This window comes from Leuciscus leuciscus, assembly GCF_965113295.1.
Source record: "Leuciscus leuciscus genome assembly, chromosome: 22".
In the NCBI taxonomy this organism is placed as follows: domain Eukaryota; kingdom Metazoa; phylum Chordata; class Actinopteri; order Cypriniformes; family Leuciscidae; genus Leuciscus; species Leuciscus leuciscus.
Window position 1 is genome coordinate 20,760,559 of NC_138746.1, and position 19,164 is coordinate 20,779,722.

The window sequence follows — 19,164 nt, forward strand, 5'->3', positions numbered from 1 at the left end:
CCCTCTTTGGTAGTGCTATAAAAGTCATGAACTATTCAGAAAATTGTTTTTTTTTTAAAGGTGACAGGACTCAAGCTGAAGTGTAAGTTCAGTGCACCTCTTTAACCGCAGGATATCAGATATGATCTTGACTGCTGGCGCTGACCACAGCATCCAGGTGTTCGATATGAACCAGGGCTGTATAGCCGCTCAGATCCCTGATGCCCACAGTAGAGCTGTCCACCACCTCACCCAGAACAAGGTAAGATAATAAAACCATATGATGTTTTTTCCTTGTTCTTTTGAAATAAGGGATTGTTGCACTATGTAGACCGCTTGTTTCCCATCATTGTTTCTGAAGGCCCACCAAACTACACATTTTTATCACTCCCTATTCAAACATACTTTATTCTACTCATCAGATCATTAGTAAAGACTCCAAGACCTAAAACAGGTGTGTCAAATAAGGGAGACATACCCTTCAAAACCGTTCAAAAGTTTTGGATCGGTATGATTTTTTGTGTTTTTAAAAGAAGTCTCTTCTGCTCACCAAGGCTGCATTTATTTGATAAAAAAAAAAAAAAAAAAAAAAAAAAAAATATTGTTAAATATTATGACAATTTAAAATAACTGTTTTCTATTTTAATATATTTTAAAATGTAATTTATTCCTGTGATCAAAGCTGAATTTTCAGCATTATTACTCCAGTCTTCAGTGTCACATGATTCTTCAGAAATCATTCTAATATGCGGATTTGATGCTCCAAAAACATTCATTATTATTATCAATGTTGAAAACAGTTGTGTACAATTTATTTTCAGGATTCTTTGTTGAATAGAGTTCAAAATAACACCATTTACTTGAAGTAGAATCTTTAGTAACATTATAAATGTCTTTACTGTAACTTTTGATCAATTTAATTCATCCTTGATGAATAAAAGCATTGATTTCTTTTATTTCTTTTCCCCCCAAAATAAAATACAATTTCTTACTGACCCCAAACTTTTGAACGGTAGTGGTTACAAAAGCTTTCTATTTCAGATAAATGCTATTCTTTTGAACCTTCTGTTCATCAAAGAATCCTGAAATTAAATGTAAATAACTGTTTTCAACATTGATAATAATGAGAAATGTTTCGTGAGCATCAAATCATCATATTAGAATGATTTCTGAAGGATCATGTGACACTGAAGACTGGAGTAATGATGCTCAAAATTCAGCTTTGAACACAGGAATAAATTACACTTTACTATATATTCACATAGAAAATTGTTATTATTATATAAATATTAAATTGTAACAATATTTCACAATATAATTATTAGAATTTTTTATCAAATAAATGCATCCTTGGTGAACAGAAGAGACTTATTGTAAAAACATAAAAAATCGTACTGATCCAAAACTTTTGACTGGTAGTGTAGGGCCCGTTTACACTTTTTCAGTTTATGTGTTTTTTTCTGATCGGAGAGCTATCGGATCGTGAAAAGACCAGTTGTAAATGCCCTCCGAAACGCATTTGAGACTAATTTAAATCCAATCGCTCAAACAACGTCAGGAGGTGGTCTGAGATGCATTGCAGACTGGACAATTGTAAATGCTTCTGGTTGTTAAAATCACATATGTAAATGTTACTCCTCCCAAAATGTAAAAAAAAAAAAAAATTTGCTCCTACATAACAGCTTATTTTTATCAGATCTTTTGTCTTTGGGTCGTTATATTTCTCACACATTTCTGCTCGTTCTGAATCAGATACAGATAAAGTAGCACAGTAAAGATTACGAATGCATTAGTGGGAGAAAGATTGCGTGTGAATTAATTCTACATGGCAGCGTCACTCTAGTGAAGCTGTGGGTTTTAGTTACTAAGAATTATATGCTAGAAATGTTCAGTTTCTGAGCTGTTTTATTAGTATATCACAGAACAGTGTTGACAATACATTTCTGCTCTACCTCCTATTGCGGTCTTTGATCTTGATGATAAATAAAATGCAGCTCATATCTGTTGCTTTTGTTGACGTGAACTCCGTTAAATTTACATATAGAGCGGGAATTGAAGCTTGGATATATATATTTGTTTTGCTGAAACACATTTATTTGGCAAAGTGTAAATGAAACTGTTTTAACAAATCAGATAGCTATCCAATCAGTAAAAACGCATGAAGTGACTGGGTGTAAACAGGCCCATTTATACAGTTCCCCAAAATGTGTACAGTTTCCCGAAACATTCCAGAGACTGGCTGTGCCGAATAATACAAATATGTTACTACCTTTTAAAATCCTTAAAGTTTTCTTATTTGGCAACTAAAAACCAATTTAACGACTAAAAAAATTATTTTAGGAGCCAGTCCTGTTATTTAGCGGAGGAATTTAGCTATTAAAGTGATTTAAATGATTTGGTATGTTTTATTTGTAATCGTATATTACTGAAAAATATTGTCCTTGCAGTTTTGACTTGAAAATGAGCAAATGCTCAAACAATTCAAATAAATGCTGTTCTTTTGAACCTTCTATTCATCAAAGAATACTGAAAAAAAAAACGTATCACAGTTTCCACAAAAATATTAAGCAGCACAACTGTTTTCACGAAATTAGAATATTGATTGATTGATTGATTGATTGATTTCTGAAGGATCATGTGACACTGAAGACTGGAGTAATGATGCAAAAATTCAGCTTTGCCATGATCACAGAAATACGTTAAGTTCTTCAAAATAGTAATAATATTTCAGAATATTACTGTTTTTACAGTATTTTTAGCACATTAATGCAGTCTTGGTGAGCATAAGAAACTTCTTTCAAAACATTTACTGGCTAACCTTTTGAATGTTTGTGTATATTATATATCAAGGGCAAGTATGTACAACCAGCCTTTTTCTCAACCCTCTAAAACTTGTTTTGTTGTGACCACCATTTTAAAAACAAAGCAGTGACACTGATGCTGCAGAGAGACCAGTGCGCTTTTCACTCAGAATTTTCTGACCTCTGTGGTCATTTACAAGATACACACGACTCAATACTGGTGGTGACCCTTGAGTTACAACACTAAAATTGGAATTACAAACCACTTAGGCTGTTTGTGGGTTGTGTATGTATTTTTGTTGTGTGTCTGGACTGTGCTCTGGGTTTATTGTAAACCAAAAGTAATATGCTTTGCTTCTGACTCACTTTGCTCTTGGGTTAACCTCAAATCCATGGCAACCTTGATGAAGTCACTTTCAGAAACAATACCAAGGAAATACTGACTGAGCCCTCATCTTAAAGATAATTATAGTTAATGAAGCTGATTGGATGAGTTTTGTTTGCTGGGAAATCATACTGAGGGGAAATGGGGCCCATACTAATACTACCATACACACCCAGATATTACTTTATTCAGGCTTCTTTGAACAGGAGCTCAGTGTAGTCAAAAAGAAGTAGATTATTCTGAATATCCAAATTCGTCCTCAACCTTAATGTGTGGCATCCTTGAAGGGAGTGAAAGATAATGAACGGATTCAGCTCGAGTTGGGAGTTGCTTAACAAGTTCATTTTCCAAACCAAATTTTCTCTGCAGTTTGGCACTCCCATCCTCCCATTATATAAGGCCTTTCGGAACGTTATGCAAGAAATCATGTCTTCTTCTTTGAAGGATAAAAGTTCACCGTTTTAGTTGGGATAATCCAAACCACAGTTGTGTGAGGTTTTCCAAGGTGGGCCTAAGTTGTAGGCCTCGCGTGTCCCATTTATCTTGCTGAGTATCTTGGTCTAAATCCCTCAGGTTTACAGATTAGGACGGAAACATGAAATAAGTTGAGGGAGGATCTCGCTTAAGCCAAGCATGTTGGGTAAGCATATTCTGTCTGTAGAGGGTGATGTTTTATGAACATCTGCATACTATCCCTTTGCATCTGTGAAACTGTGTTGGACTGACATGGACTCCACTATTGCACTCCATTCACCTAAAAGTAAGATTAAGTCGCTTATGCTCACAAAGGCTGCATTTATTTAATCAAAAATATAGTGAATATAGTAATATTGTGAAATATTATTACAATTTAAAATAACTGTTTTCTATTTTAATATTTGTAAAATGCAATTTATTCCTGTGATCAAAGCTGAATGAATTTTCAGCATCATTACTCCAGTCTTCAGTGTCACATGATCTTTCAGAAATGATTCTAATATGCTGATTTGTGCTCAAGAAACATTATTATTATCACAAAAGTTGAAAATGGCAATTGAAAATGGTTGTGCTGCTTAATATTTTTGTGGAAACCATGAAACAATCAGGATTCTTTGTAACAATGTACAGAAAAAGTCTTTACTGTCACTTTTGATCAATTTAATTATTAAAAGTATTCATTTCTTTTAAAAAACAGCCATTATTTCTGAATTACTCCTTACTAATTACACTAATGTTCTGACTTGATGAATTACTGCTGCGATGGTATGCTGAAACATTCTTTTATATTTGTATATTCAAATCTTGAGTATCAAAAAATTCATACTACCAGACATGTGAGATGCAACAGGTTAAACTAAGGCTTTTGTAGGGTATATTGCCCTCACCGACCTCCGCTCTCATGTCTTGTATGACGTGAGAGCAGTCTATCACGTGATTTGCAGATTCACTGCCCCACATACTCGCCAGTTTTGAGAGGGTCAACTGAGATTAGTTGGGTACACAAGTGGACAGTGGACTGGAATAACTAATCTAATCTATACATTCAGTATAATGGTTTTAGCTAGCGGGCACTCTCCCACGTTCCCTGAGCGGCCACTTTCCAAACCAGCATACCAACCTTCAGTCACGCTACACATTGTCTGCTGTACTTGTGAGTCTGATCTCTTCACAATAACACAACCTGGCTCTTACATACATATGGGATCCTCCAACAAGAAGCCCATGCATTAGAGACGCCTAGAGGGATCAAGAGAGCTGATCACTGGGAATTCCTGCCAACTGTGAATTAGCTACAACAAACCTTTTCTCTTCTACTCTACATTCTCCTCCATGGGCAACATGTTCCTCTTTCTAAAGCTACGTTCGTAGAGAATATTTCTGATGAATTGTGTGTAAGTAATCACGCAGGACACTTTAAACCATCTTTATTTGTGTAAGGGCAGGAGAGAGATGGTTTGACTGGTCTTCCATAATGTTTGACAAACATTTCCATTCTGTGGACTTTTCTGGCTTTTCGAGAGAACCTCTGGAAAGTCTGCACGCTTTCAGCGTACACGTGCAGCTTGTTTGCAATCTCCTGCCAAATTCATGTCTCTTTCTATGACCGGTCAACAGCTATGACAACTACATTTAACAAGGATGCTGCAAGCATGTATTAATTTAGGATTGTAGTTTTATATACTTTAGGTACTTTAGACCAAATAAATGTCATGTGCTCATCTTTCTTGCAATCAGGTACACCACCATTCAAAAGTTTGAGATCAGTAAGATTTTTTAAAATAATTTATATTTTTATTCAGCAAGGATGCATTTATGTAATAAAATGTATCACGATTGTCACAAAACATTTTAAGTAGCACAACTATTTTATTATCAACATTGATTATAATAAGAAATGTTTCTTGAGCACCAAATCAGCATATTAGAATGATTTCTGAAGGATCATGTGACACTGAAGACTGGACACTGATGCTGAAAATTCAGGAATAAATTACATTTTAAAATATGTTAAAACGGAAATATTTTGTTCGCAATATTACTATTTTTTTTAATTGTAATAAACAATAATAATATTGTGATCAAATAAATGCAGCCTTGGTGAGCATAAAAGACTTCTTTCAAAAACATTGAAAATCCCAAACCTTTGAACAGTGTATATTTAAAAGACTGATGTGATATTGCAGCTCACAGATTGATTAAACCACAAGTAAAACTTTAAAAAGTTGCTATATTTTCTCTGAATATCAGGCTAATTAAAGGTATAGCGGAGGATCTTTCCAAATTTTAGATAAGACCCGCCCTCTCCACTTTTTGAAAAGTTTGATTGATTCACCAGAATGATTGACAATTAGGAGGACCAATAGTTTAGACTACCCACCAGGAAGTAAAACATCCTCCGCTATACCTTTAAAGGATTTTATAAGACAATGAACATTTGTCCTTTAGTATGTTCTGTAGTTCCTCATTGTGTCCTTATTAGTTATTGGCCGTTTTGCCAATCTTTCCCCATTCAGGATATTTGATTTTCCTTTTATTGTGCCAATTTCTTTTGGTGTGATTCTTTCCTCCTTTTTTTATTTTTATTGCAGGGGTCCTTGTTCTGTTCACAGGCCCTGGAATCATACAATCTCTTCCTGAGCAGTGCCATAACGGACGGTCTGAAATTGTGGGACCTGCGCACAGCTAGGTAGGCCCTTCCTCTCCTTTCCCTGGCTTTCTGAGACCTTTAGAGGGCAGGACTGCATAAAATTCACCCCATTTACCAACACCTAAATGTTGAATTATGCAATTATCTTTTAATAAATATTACAATATTCTAAAGATTTAGTAAGCTGCCTTGCTTAGGCTTGCAGAACATTATTATAAATCACCTTTGAGCTGACGATGAAATGTCTACTTTTGTGCCATTTTCAAATTCATGATGATTTAAAATTGGCTTTTGAGTAATTGGCCTTCTACAAATGTTGCTCAAGTTATGTTTTTTCCAGCATACATTTTCATGCCCTCACCTCAGTAAATCGTTGATTACATATCCTTCAGAGAAGTGAATAGCAGTCAAATCCCAGGTTGTTTATAGGCTTGCGGTATACTACCATTACATAATGCCCTTAAGATCGTTCAGAACAACCAGGATTAGGGGCAGTCAGAAAGGTACATACATCATTTAAACGAAGAATCCAAAATTTCCAGATTCTCTAGAAGCTGAGCCTGCCCGGCCCTCTGCCAAAAGGACTCTGGAAAGAATTCCCTCCCTGCAGTTGACCTAACAGTAACCACTCTGCTTTATGTGGAGTGAATTCAGCAATGCTGTTTCTTTTACAGTCCCTCGTTGGTCTGTATACGACCAAGTTAAATATATAGATAAATAGACACCGAAACCAACGTTATCTGAAAAATAAACCTTGTAGAACTTCTAAATTGAATATTAATTGAATGAATTCTAGTTTAAAATTCATTTTCTGCTTGTATAGTGCTAGTGTTTTCTTGTCCATTTATCATTTGAAAGTAATAGAACATAATGTCATCTTTTCACCCATGATGTTGCAAACACATTTTTCAGAGTTTTTAGAGTCTGGAACTTTAAGCACATTTTCTTGTACTTGTAGCTTCTGTCTCTGTCCTGGTTTTGTTTCTTTCCTTGTAGGAGGACAGATTAGTCAGAAATTATTTATTTAACTTGATGTGATTCTAGAGTGCTCTTAAAAGAACAGTTCACTCAAATTATTTTGTCATAATTTACGCACCCTCATCTTGTATCAATTTTATATATGTATGTGTGTGTATACATATAGTAACATAACATAGCTAACATAGATGTTTTTCTTGTAGCTTTTATTAGTTTCTACTAACTTGTCATCTTTTTTTAGACTATTAGCTATCAAATCCTCTTGACATACCCAGCCCCATTCGCTTTCATTATATGGAAAAGAGTGGTCAGGATATTCTTTAAAAAAAAAAAATCTACTGTTCCACACTGGCTTGGAAAAACAGAGATTAGTGATGGAGTGGGAGATTAATGTTGACAGATTTGTATTTTTGAGTGGCCTGTTCCTTTACTCCATAAATGCATCAGGGTGGAAAAAGCATTTTGGATTCATTTGTCGTCCTGTGAAGGTAGAAACAAAACTAGAACAGAGACAACAACTGCAGGTACAGGAATCTGTGCAGAAAGTTCCAGACTCTGAACATATTTTTTGTCGGAACGTAGTGACATTCTGCACCTGATCCTCTCCATTCAGTTTTATTTCCCTTATAAGGACAGCTGAAGTAAGTGATGAAAGACTTGTCTTGAATTTTAATTCCTTCACTTTGTGAAATGGTATGAATTGCTTCTATACTTATAGATCCTTTATTCTATTATGCTTGGATCTTAGATCTTCCTGCTCTTACTTGAAAACTCAAGAAAGTGTCAAATACTTTTTACTTGCCTTGATAAATATTTTTACAGAGTTCCAGGTCAAGTTCTGGTCAGGAGCATATATAACAACTTCATCCATCCCTGCAGAAACTAACGTCTTTAACGAAGCATGAATTCTCTGCTTTAAAATACAAGAGTTTGATATGTTACGCAAACATGCTGTACGTTTCACAACTGACACTTTCCTCCCCAAGGAGGTTTGTAATACCTAGAGAAAGCTATCCGATAGCATTCCCATTCATCTCAATGGCAGTTTTTCTCCTGCCACATGACCCCCCTGAAGTACGAATTCTGCCATTTTTACCCATGAAATCACAAAATGTTTTTGAGCCAATCACCTTAGTTGTAAAAACCATATTACTAATCACTCTTGAGCCGCAGGAAAATGGTGTCATCACACTGATTGCCTAAAAACAACCTTGCTGGATAGAATATTAGTTTTGAAGGATTAGTTTCAGTGGAAAAGAGAAAGGAAAATTGTCACAGGGAGGAAACCATGAAAAACACTTATGACAAAATACTAAAGATAAATGCAGGTCAAACACGGGAAACATGGACGGGAGCATATGTGAGAATTAGTGACATCATTTGTCTGCAGTCATTGACAAACTGAGGTCTGGCAATGAAGCCTTTCGGCGCAAGCCATTTTATGTGTATTTTCCATTTTTCCAATGGCCTGGCTCTTTAACAGTGCTCCAGCTTCAAGCACGTGAAATGGATTTATCTCCCCAAGACTTCATTTAAAGCACAAGTGACATCATTCCACGGGCCAAGACAAAACCTTCAGCCAAAAGCCAAGGAGCTCTGGAAGACTGAGGCTTGTGATCTTCCACATCACCCTTCTCTACCTGTTCTGGGACTGTATGTTTTGCATATGACAATGAAAATGCTTCCTTTATAGGTATACAGTAGTATATTGAATTTCAGACTAAGAGGGGAGCAGCAGCCCTCTGGATTTTGAATTATGTATGAGAAATACTGAGACTCTGAAGTGCTTCATGAAGACTTTCTAAAATCTTTTTTATGAAGCATCACTCTGTCTTCAGCTGCACAGGAGGTCAGGGCACCGCCGGTGGGACCCTGGTACTCAGTCAACACACTGTTAAAGCATTTTTCAGTGTTTGTACATCCTACATTTATTTCTGTCATAGCTGCCATCTTTTAAAAAGCTGTATTAGATATTTATTGGTGAATTAGTGTTGGTACAGTGTAAAAAGTAACTTTAACTTTATTAATTTTTTTAAGTAAGTGTTCATACTGCCTTACAATTTTAAGTTTAGTCAACTTGAAATGTGGAGTTCTATAAATGACAACTTGGATATTTGAGTTATCTCAAGTTAAATTCAGGGAAGTTACTCCAACGCAAAATTTTAAGTTGTGATTGCTAATTACAACAATAATCTTTACATTGTACAAGTAATTACAGGTATCATGATGTAATGCACCTACAGAAAGAATCCAAATCAATCAGTGAATGAATATAAACAACTGCAACCTTTAAAATCAACTCTTGTGCCTCAGAGTTGATTCTATTTCGCTCAGCAGCCATCATGGCGATGTCCCCAGGCAGCTTTTTTAAAGTCATTCAAGTCCACCCATTGAAAAGGGTATAACCAAAGTCAGAGAAGATGCTGTTATGTGGTTGTTAGCACACTTCTATGTAGTTGCTAGAGTGTTTTAGGTGACTGTTGGTGGTTACTGCTTGGTATTTTCATTCTGATTTTTAAAGGTGCTTGCAGAGTCTGTGGTGGCTCTCCAGTTGGCATTCTGTTTGTTTCCGCTCTGGTGGTGGACTAAATGTGAAGAAAATATGTGGGCTTTACACAATAAATTTGTTTATTCTTTCTCTTAAAGCATAATCTTTCCTCGTAATGAGAAGCAGATTAACCTTGCCTGTACAGAATGGGAATTGAGACCCAGATCCTCAAAAAAACACTCTAGATTCATTAAGGCGTGCAAAGCAATCAGAGTGAACATAACAACCGACCTCATGTGATGAGCAAGAACCTCAGGCAAGCTCTTCCACGATGTGCCATGATGTGCCATGATGCTTTTTCTGTTGCAGTCCAATTTATTTTAACCTTCACATTATTATCTTTTGAATTTTCTGGTTATGTCTATGCCAGTTTTTTTTGTTTGTTTGTTTTTTTAGCTTTTTTTATTGCATGGACAGAAACAGCATGCTTTGGCAGTCTATGTAGTCTCGTTAAAAGAGTTAATTTATTATGGTTGTGCTTCTCCATAAAGGCTGATGCTATTGCTAGCATTAAATCAATTTATATTCCCCTTTTGTGACTTCCATAATGGCATAATGATCTCATTAGGGTTCAGCTCTACGGATAATTTCCCATCTGTGGATTTTGAAATAGCACTTTTTAATTTGTGGATGCTCAAAGTGCAGACCCTAAGTTCCCAATGAATGTTGGTGTTGGTGAAATGATGTTATTACATCTTACCCACATTGACCCAGAAAGCTGTCCTATGATTAGCCTTTAAATCTATACAGTATACATATTGACAAATGGTAGGTCAATATGGAATTCAATAAGGAAATAATTAAAAAATATATAAGTATGTAATGTAAAGCATAAACTAAAAGAATGCAGGGAAATGTGGTCTAGCAATTGCAAACACAGCCCCTAGCATGGGAGTAATGAAGTGAAGCATCGTCTCACATTAGTTTACATAGTCCCTCTGGACCACATGATGAAACATGGATCCTGACTGTTTGATAGCACCTTCAGAGAAATCACTGGCTCCAGATGTGTTGCCCTACTCCACTGAAAATTATTTTGTGTATTTGGACATACTTGATGTTTTCTTAGTCATCACAGTGTTCCAGAAGATGGTCCTGTATGTTGCTATGGATGAGTGGTACTGTATCTGCTAAATTAATATTTACATTCTAAAGGAGGTGATGTCTACAGAGAGAGACAAAAGAAGGCCTGGAAATGAAAAGCTGATTTTAAACAGATCCACTATAAGGAATGATGACTTTCCTGAGTGTTTTTTTTCTTCTTTCTTTCAGATAACCATTTCTGACTGGTCAAATGTGAATATTGTGAATGTGTTCAAATTTGGTAATAGTCATTTATACTGACTAGATATGTATTTTCAAGACAAAGAAGTGGATCCTATTGGATAAATCTTTGAATTAAAGCATAATGGGCAAAGTTGGGCCACTTTAGCGTATGGTATTTATTTGTCAAACACTTGCATATTATTCACAAAGCGCCAGCAAACCAGTTTCGGCAGCCGCAAAATTTTTAATTTGGCACATTGTAGAATTATTCACAAAACTCAACTAATTAATATCTCTTTCTTTCTTTCTGTCCATCTCAGGTGTGTTCGCCGCTATGAGAGCCATGTTAACCGCTGTCATCACTGCACTGCGGCCTTCTCACCCTGTGGTCGCTTCATAGCTACTGGCTCGGAGGACCATTGTGTGAGTACATTTAATACATCTCCTGCTACAATGTCCTGTACCCCTCGTCTCTGTCTCTTTCAGCTGTGTTTATTGAAAATAGTTTCTTCTTGCTTAAGTGGAGTGTTTTATGGTGTCATGATAAGCACAAGGTGTAATAGAATTCCTAAGACCTATAATTCATAGTGCCGAGTACATTTTTCACAAGCATTGTACAGAATGTACAGCATAATTGTAAATCAGATAATCCTGTTCTGGCCCAGTGCGAACCTGTGTATCTTGACAGGTAATAAAACCGCCATTCAGAACCGCTGAACACCACATTTCTCACATTATAGGTAAGAACAGGTTTTGTAGCCAGTACTTTTTTCTTTTCTCTTATTGGAGTTATGAAAATGCTTTGAATATGTAAAGACAGTTTCAAATTTAGAAAAATTTTCTAGTTCAACTGCCAAAAGTAAATTATTTCTTTGTTAATAGTTATAGACAGACAGACAGACAGACCACTTTTTTTCCATTGACCTCTTTATTTCTCCCTCTCTGAGTATCTCTTATCATATCCAGCAGCTGCATCACATTTACTGCTGAGCTTCTCCATGTCTTGTGTCCTTTGCCAGGATTGTCAAAACAATTCACTCATATGAGGAAAACAGTGGGATATCCATACTTTCATGGTGTTCTGTTGTTAAAAGAGCTCTGAGAAAAATAAATAGTATTTTACTGAGCTATTGTCCCATTGACCTTAAATTTTTTACTGTGGATGTTACTCAACAATTTCATGAAAAGTGACTCGCAATAGTGGGTTTTGGCTTATGCGAATGCTCATGAATGACCTAGATTTAGGATTCAAAGAGAAATGTTTAAGATTCAGCAATATTTCTAGGTCACTAATCAAATAAAATTGATCGTGAATGTCTTTATACAGATGGTCAGATGTTCTTGCTTCCAGTGAAGCACAAGATGCTCTTTAGTTTATTCTCAAACATAGCTGGATAGCATGATCATCAGGTTTTACACAAACTTACCATTTAAAGCAGCCACCTCTTTTCTTATAATCCATATTTTGAACTGAATGTTTATTTTTGTCTTTTTGAATCAATCAAATTACTTTTCCACATGTGTCTCGTTGCCAGTGTGGGAGGACTGCAGTCTCTGCTCTGTTTGTGTATGTGTGTTTAGTCTTTGCTTAAGTCAGTGGAATAATATGTGCGTGTTGATAGCTGTTATTAATCGCCAGCACTGGGTAAAGCAGTTTTGAGAAGATCTCCACAGCACCGCCTGCTTTCCAGTGTTTCCTGGAAGCCGAATGGAGAGAACAGTAGTTTTGTCTTGAGACTTCGATAAGCCAGATGAATTTGTTGATGCATTTTATATTTCACAAGACAATCACAGAAAAGAAGAACTTCATCGCCATCTCATTACTGCATTAATCCCAAGTCTTATTTTAAGCCATAAGTAACAAATACAAGTATGATCAACAAAAAGTGATTTATTTGATAGGAGTGAGGACATGGAAAACATGGCCAATTGTGCTTTTAACCACATTGTAAATTGTGCTTTTAACTGTGTTGCCATTACCTATTAGTAATTTAAGGGTAAATAAGGTTCACCCAAAAAAAAAAAAAAGATCATTTACCCAATCTTTGTCACTTTTCTTCAGTGGAAAATCTTTTTTTCTGTGTCCAAATCAACTCTGGACCCTACTGACTTTCATTGTATGGACAAAATATAGCACTAAGACGTTTTTCAAAATATTTATTTTGTGTTCCACAGAAGAAATAAAGATAGATACAGATATACATGTGATAAGGATAAGGATAAACTTTATTTGTCCCCGAAGGGAAATTTGTCCTGGGCAAAGTGCTACAGTACAACACACAACACAATACACAACACAACAATGTATACACAGCACACCAATGTATACAAAAATAAAAAATAAAATACAAGATATGTAAAATACTTAACACATTAAAATGCTACTGCTAATGTGATAGAATTTTAGGTGAACTATCCATTTAAAAACAAAAATAAGTAGAGGAATGTAAAGAGAAAGTAAATAAAAGCAAGCCATTGACTAAATTCCATTGATAGCTGGTTAAGATAAAATATTGAACATGAAGAAGCATATTGTATATTGCTTTGTCACATTGCGTCTTTTTTGGACACAGTGTCGGCAGATCTCATGGGCTTCCTATCTGTTGACCATGTTAGTTTTGTACGTAATGCTGAAGTTGATTTGTAAGTTGTTCTAGATAAGGCCATCTGCTAAATGCCTTAAATATACACATAATTTAATGTTGCAAAAACCTGTTAGCGATCTCTGACTTCTTTCTGGCACAGAGACCCGTGTCTTTTCCAGAACACTCTCAATGTATTTCCGAGGACTGAGTAAGAAACATGTAGAAACCCAAACAGTCTGCTGTGATAGGTCTCATGTTTTTATCAATATGGCCCATTTTTTAATGGCCTGTTTTCTCTGCCTCATCTATGGCATTATTTACTTTTTCATTCATTTGTTAATGCTGTAAATGATGCTGTAAACCCTGGTTGAAGAAAATTATACTACCGTTCAAAAGTTTGGGGTCTTTAAGATTTTCAGTCTCACACAAGCTACATTTATTTGATCAAAAAATACATTAATAATATTGTGAAATATTATTACAATTGGTAACACTTTACAATAAGGTTTCATTTGTTAACATTAGTTAATGTATTAACTAACATGAACTAACCATGAGCAATACAGTTGTTACTGTATTTGTTAATCTTTGTTAAAGTTAGTTAATAAAAAATACAGCTGTTCATTGTTTGTTCATGTTACTTCACAGTGTATGAACTAATGTTAACAAATACAATTTTTGATTTTATAATGTATTAGTAAATGTTGAAATTAACATTAACAACGATTAATAAATGCTGTGGAAGCTCAGTTCATCATTAGTGAATGTTAACTAATCAACTAATGAATAAAACCTTATTATAAAGTGTTACCTTACAATTTAAGAGAACTGTTTTATTATTTATTCCTGTGATGAACAGAATTTTATTTGAAAATAAAGTTTTATAACATTATAAATGTCTTTACTGTCAGTCTTGATCATCCTTTCTGAATAATTATTAATTTCTTTTTTTAAATCATACTTACCCTTAACATTTGAACAGTAGTGTAGCTTTGTGCTACAAACACTACATAGAACTGAGCTTGGAAATAGTGCAGATCTGCTGATTTTTAGCTATAAATACTGCCAAAATGCTATCAAGAAGATTCCATAGTTAGACATGCACCCATGCATACTGTTTATCTTTGTTACCCGTATAGTTAGGTTTTAAGATTTCACACAGTACATTTGTAATCCCTAGATTTGCACATTTACAAGATAACACAAATACAGCATGCAACATGAGGTAGCGTGTTTGGCCTCTTCAACATTTTTAACTTTTTTCTCTCAGACACTGAAGCCAGTGTATGAAAGTTTCTTTACAAAGAGTGTGAATGCATAATGAGGCAAGCATTTTTTGCTTATATTGATGTTGATAATATGTGTTTCATGTGCTGTGCTGAGACTTCAACCTTCAACCTGTCCTTTAACCTTTCTTCCAGGCCTATATATATGACATACGCAGCAGCAACTTTCTCCATAAGCTCCAGAGACACTCTGAAACGGTCCTAAATGTGGCTTTCAACCCTGCAAATCCAGAGGTAAACAATATTAAAACAATATTGCATTAAACGATAACTCTAATTTTACTGAAACAATACCAGTTCTTACAAAGCAGCTAGTTTTAAAGTTTTAGGGCATTTTAGGCTTTGGTTTAATGCCTCCAAATGCATTTATTCAGTGTGCGAATAGGTGTAAGAAAATAAGACCAATTGCACAACTTAAGACTGAAATTATAACAAAACTGTTTTTGTACATGATTTGAGGTGAATTAATTACACTGTAAAAAAAAAAAATATGATCAATAAGTTAGGACAACATGTTTTTACATTGCTTTAACTCATCAAAATCAGTTAAGCAATTTTCACACAATAAATTAAGTCAGTTTAATATAATTTAAGTTGAAATGACTTAAACATCCAAGTTGATTGTACTTTTTTTTTTATAGTGTATAGGACTTAATTATAAGAAATAAAAGTAGGGAGTTTAGAACATGTTCAAACCATACTGATAAATATAAACTTTGGCAAATATCAATACAATGCTGCCTTGCAAGCACTATAATCTATCTCTGTCTAACCAATTGAGCTGCCTTGCTGTGTATTACCTACATAGGCAGCCACCTATAAGGCATGATTCATTATTAATTTCAGTTATGTTTGATATTAAGCTATTGGCTAAAATAATCCATTTTAATTACACTGCACAATTTTTACCAATATTTTTCAGTACTGAATTATACTGCATTTCTTTCGCCTTGTCTGCAGGCTTGTTTTTTTTTCTATTGTTGTACATTCTGGGATGCTTCCCAGTCCCAACAAAGCATGTATGCTATCCTGCCTTAATTAGAATTAAGATGCGGTCACATAAGCAGATTTTAAAAGGTCCATTGTCAATAGTGGAGTCCACAAAGTCGCTTTCTGTCACAGAAAATTTGTGAGAGAAACTTGAACCCAAGTTATATCTGCGTGGGGAAATGTTTCACTCTCATGAGATATTCCTGGTCATGTGGATTCCTGTTGAAATGACTGGAATTGTTTGTGTGTACTTGGTTTTTTTGTACTGTAATTTTGCTTCTAACCACAAAGACTATAAATGACAGAAAGATTATTTTCTCAAATACCTCATGACATTGATTACAATAACATAAGGTATGAAGGTACTGAAAAGAAGAATCTCTTCGACTACTGAATGAGATTCTTTTATTACAGCCTTTCTCGTTGAGTGCAGCTGAATATGTTTTACAGTGTGTGTTTTGTCCCGCTGCCTTACTTTGGGACATATGAGAAACCCCATCTTCCTTTCACCGTTAAATGAATCCACAGAAAAAGCTTCCACAGGGGGGTTTCACGCAGCGAATCAAAGGTTGTGTGGGGAGATCGCTGTGAGACACAGCACGAGCCTCTACACCCCTCACTCGGTCCAGTGTGTCCTCACCTCAGTCCCCGGTCTCCAACACAACTCAACACATCACTCAGACGGGCCTGTTACAGCCATCATACTGCTGTTTTAATAAACAGAGTCCTCATATCGAATGTTAGTCAAATACACTCCAACAAATATCTGTTTCATTGTCATGTTCACATGAATGATTTTGCCAACTGTGCTTAAGGTATGTTTTGAGGAACGATCTGAGATATATGTTTTGTTCCCTGGTGTATGGCGGGCTGTGAATCAAGTATATGTACTCTGCTAAGGTTGTTGCTTTAGGCACAAGAGAGCTCTAAAAAAAGTTTTTTGTGTGTTGCCATGGAAAGCACAATAGGTTTAAGAGTCCAGTGAGTTAGACCTGATATAATAAATATGGATTGAGAAATCCATCGAGGTTATGGAAGCAGCGACAGATCCTTTCTCCTGTTTTGTGATGTACATCCAAGTGAAACATTATTGAAAAGAAGAAATGTAGGGCGGCGACTTGGTTTAATCCACTGGTTGTTGTTTGGATCAAGGCAGATCTGAATGCGAGCTTGCAGTCGATTTTAAGAAAGGGTCAGGTTTTATGCAGACGAAATGATTGGAGAAGTCTGGCGTATATCACTAGAGAAATGTTATTTTACTGGTAGATTGAGTTATTACGATTTTGATTAATTACTTGATTAATCAATTTAAAAAAACATACATGGATGAATAATTCACAATAAGATCAATAACGTGCATACACATATATATATGCTTTTTTTGTGGAACACAAAAGGAAACATTTGAAGTTTTTCAAAAGGAAACCTTTAAAGTTTTTCAATTTGCATATAAAATGAATTAGGACTGAGGTTTTGATGTTTCAAAAAGGATGCAAAACTATGGAAGCTTGTAGGATAAAGCCACAGGATAGAAAACAGAAAAGTTAATTGCGACTTTTTATCTCACAGTTCTGCCTTTTTTTCTCTGAATTGTTCGTTTATATCTCGCAATTCTGACTTTATAACACGCAATTGCAAGATATAAAGCCAGAATTGCTTGATATAAAATCACAATTGCGTGTTAAAGTCAGAATTGTGAGATATAAACTCGCAATTGCGTGAAAAAAGTCAGAATTGCTATAGGCTATATAAAGTAAGAATTGCACGTTTTTTTCTCACAATTACGAGTTTATATCTTGCAATTCTGACTTTATAACTCACAATTGTGACTTTACATCACGCAATTCACTTTACAACTCAAAATTGTGAGAAAAAGTCGCAATTGTCTTTTAAAATGGTTTATTCTGTGGCAGAAACAAGCTTCCATACAAAACCACCATAAAAGAGTCATAAAAGTAATCCATACGACTCATAGACTGTTATATTCCAAGTCTTCTGAAGTAATATAATAGCTTTGTGTGAAAAATAGATTTAAATTAAGGCGTTATTTCAGTGTATTCCTCATTCGTTATAATGTAATTCAGGAAAGAAAGTTATATGAGTTTCGAACAATATGAGAATGAGTTAATAGTGAGAGGACTTTTATTTTTGGGTGAACTATGTCTTTAAACTACAAATTAGCAATCTCACTAACCGTTTTTGATCAGCGGTGGATACGAACGTGCTGTAACCTTGGACAGTGGAACGCAGGGAGGAGAGAGGTAATTTACAGGGCTGTAAAATGTATTCTTTGGTTTAGTGCTACAGGACGTTTTTGCGAGGGAAAGTGTGATTCATGCATTGCAAATGTGTGGGATTTATAAAGCGCTCTGGAGTGAGTTCAGCGTGTGCTCACATCTCTGATTCTCTAGGCCATGAGAGAGAGACGTGATCGGCAGGGAGATCTTCCTTGTTGGGGAATAGATGCTCGGTCATCATCTGGTCAGTATATCAACTGAAGAGCTGAAGCTGTCTGAAGTCTTGCCTTGTCTTTGGCCCTTGGAGCAAATGATCCTCTGAAAGACTTTTGTGCTTTCCATTAAGGGATTCGGTGCATTGAAACCCCAGGGCTATGACATCTTTGGCAGACAAACTCTAGTGATTTAAACAATCAGATCAAATACTCTACCAGCATTTACAGGTACATATTTGGATAGTTCAGATTGAGACTCTAGTGTGATATCAAATACAGTGACCCAGAAACGCCACAATTACAGTACATTAATTACATTTAGATAACAAAATATCAAACCAAGTGTCTCTGCGAACAAATTGAGCTAACTTGGTTTACGTTTTTTTTTGCAAATAATGACAGATTTTTTATTTCGTTTCATGTGAAAGCTTCATTTCATGAACTATTCCTATAAGTGCCCAAATAGTGGTTTTTGGACTAGGTTTTGTTAGCCAATCTTCTCCACTCTGGCTGTCTTGCATCTTGACTTTCTGACCCATGTGCCTTAGCTCAGCTCCATTATCATGACTTCAACTCTTCCCCTGTCCATGTCACAACTTCCCAAAGCGTCTTGCACTCAGACTGACACCTTTTGGATCCCCAGCACTAGTTGTGGTGCCAGTACTTCTGCTCCATAACTCAACTATCTGTCATCTACAGAGCATTCCTTATCAGAGCGGAAAAAGTGTGTGCTCTGTTTATGAATAAGAAATGGGAAATATTTGAGA

General features: G+C 35.5%; 1 protein-coding gene across 2 annotated transcripts in view; it reads left to right on the forward strand.

Moving 5' to 3' along the window:
- The window catches only part of wdr27 (WD repeat domain 27), a 49,040-nt gene that overhangs the window by 17,430 nt on the left and 12,446 nt on the right, over window positions 1-19,164 (forward strand). The window contains exons 21-24 of one of the 2 annotated variants that reach the window (XM_082154042.1): window positions 120-241; window positions 6,234-6,331; window positions 11,405-11,507; window positions 15,091-15,189. In XM_082154042.1, coding sequence (XP_082010168.1) covers window positions 120-241; window positions 6,234-6,331; window positions 11,405-11,507; window positions 15,091-15,189 — 422 coding nt within the window. Of the gene's footprint in view, window positions 1-111; window positions 242-6,233; window positions 6,332-11,404; window positions 11,508-15,090; window positions 15,190-19,164 lie in introns of those variants that run through there. The other variant, XR_014201634.1, reaches the window with a different exon arrangement.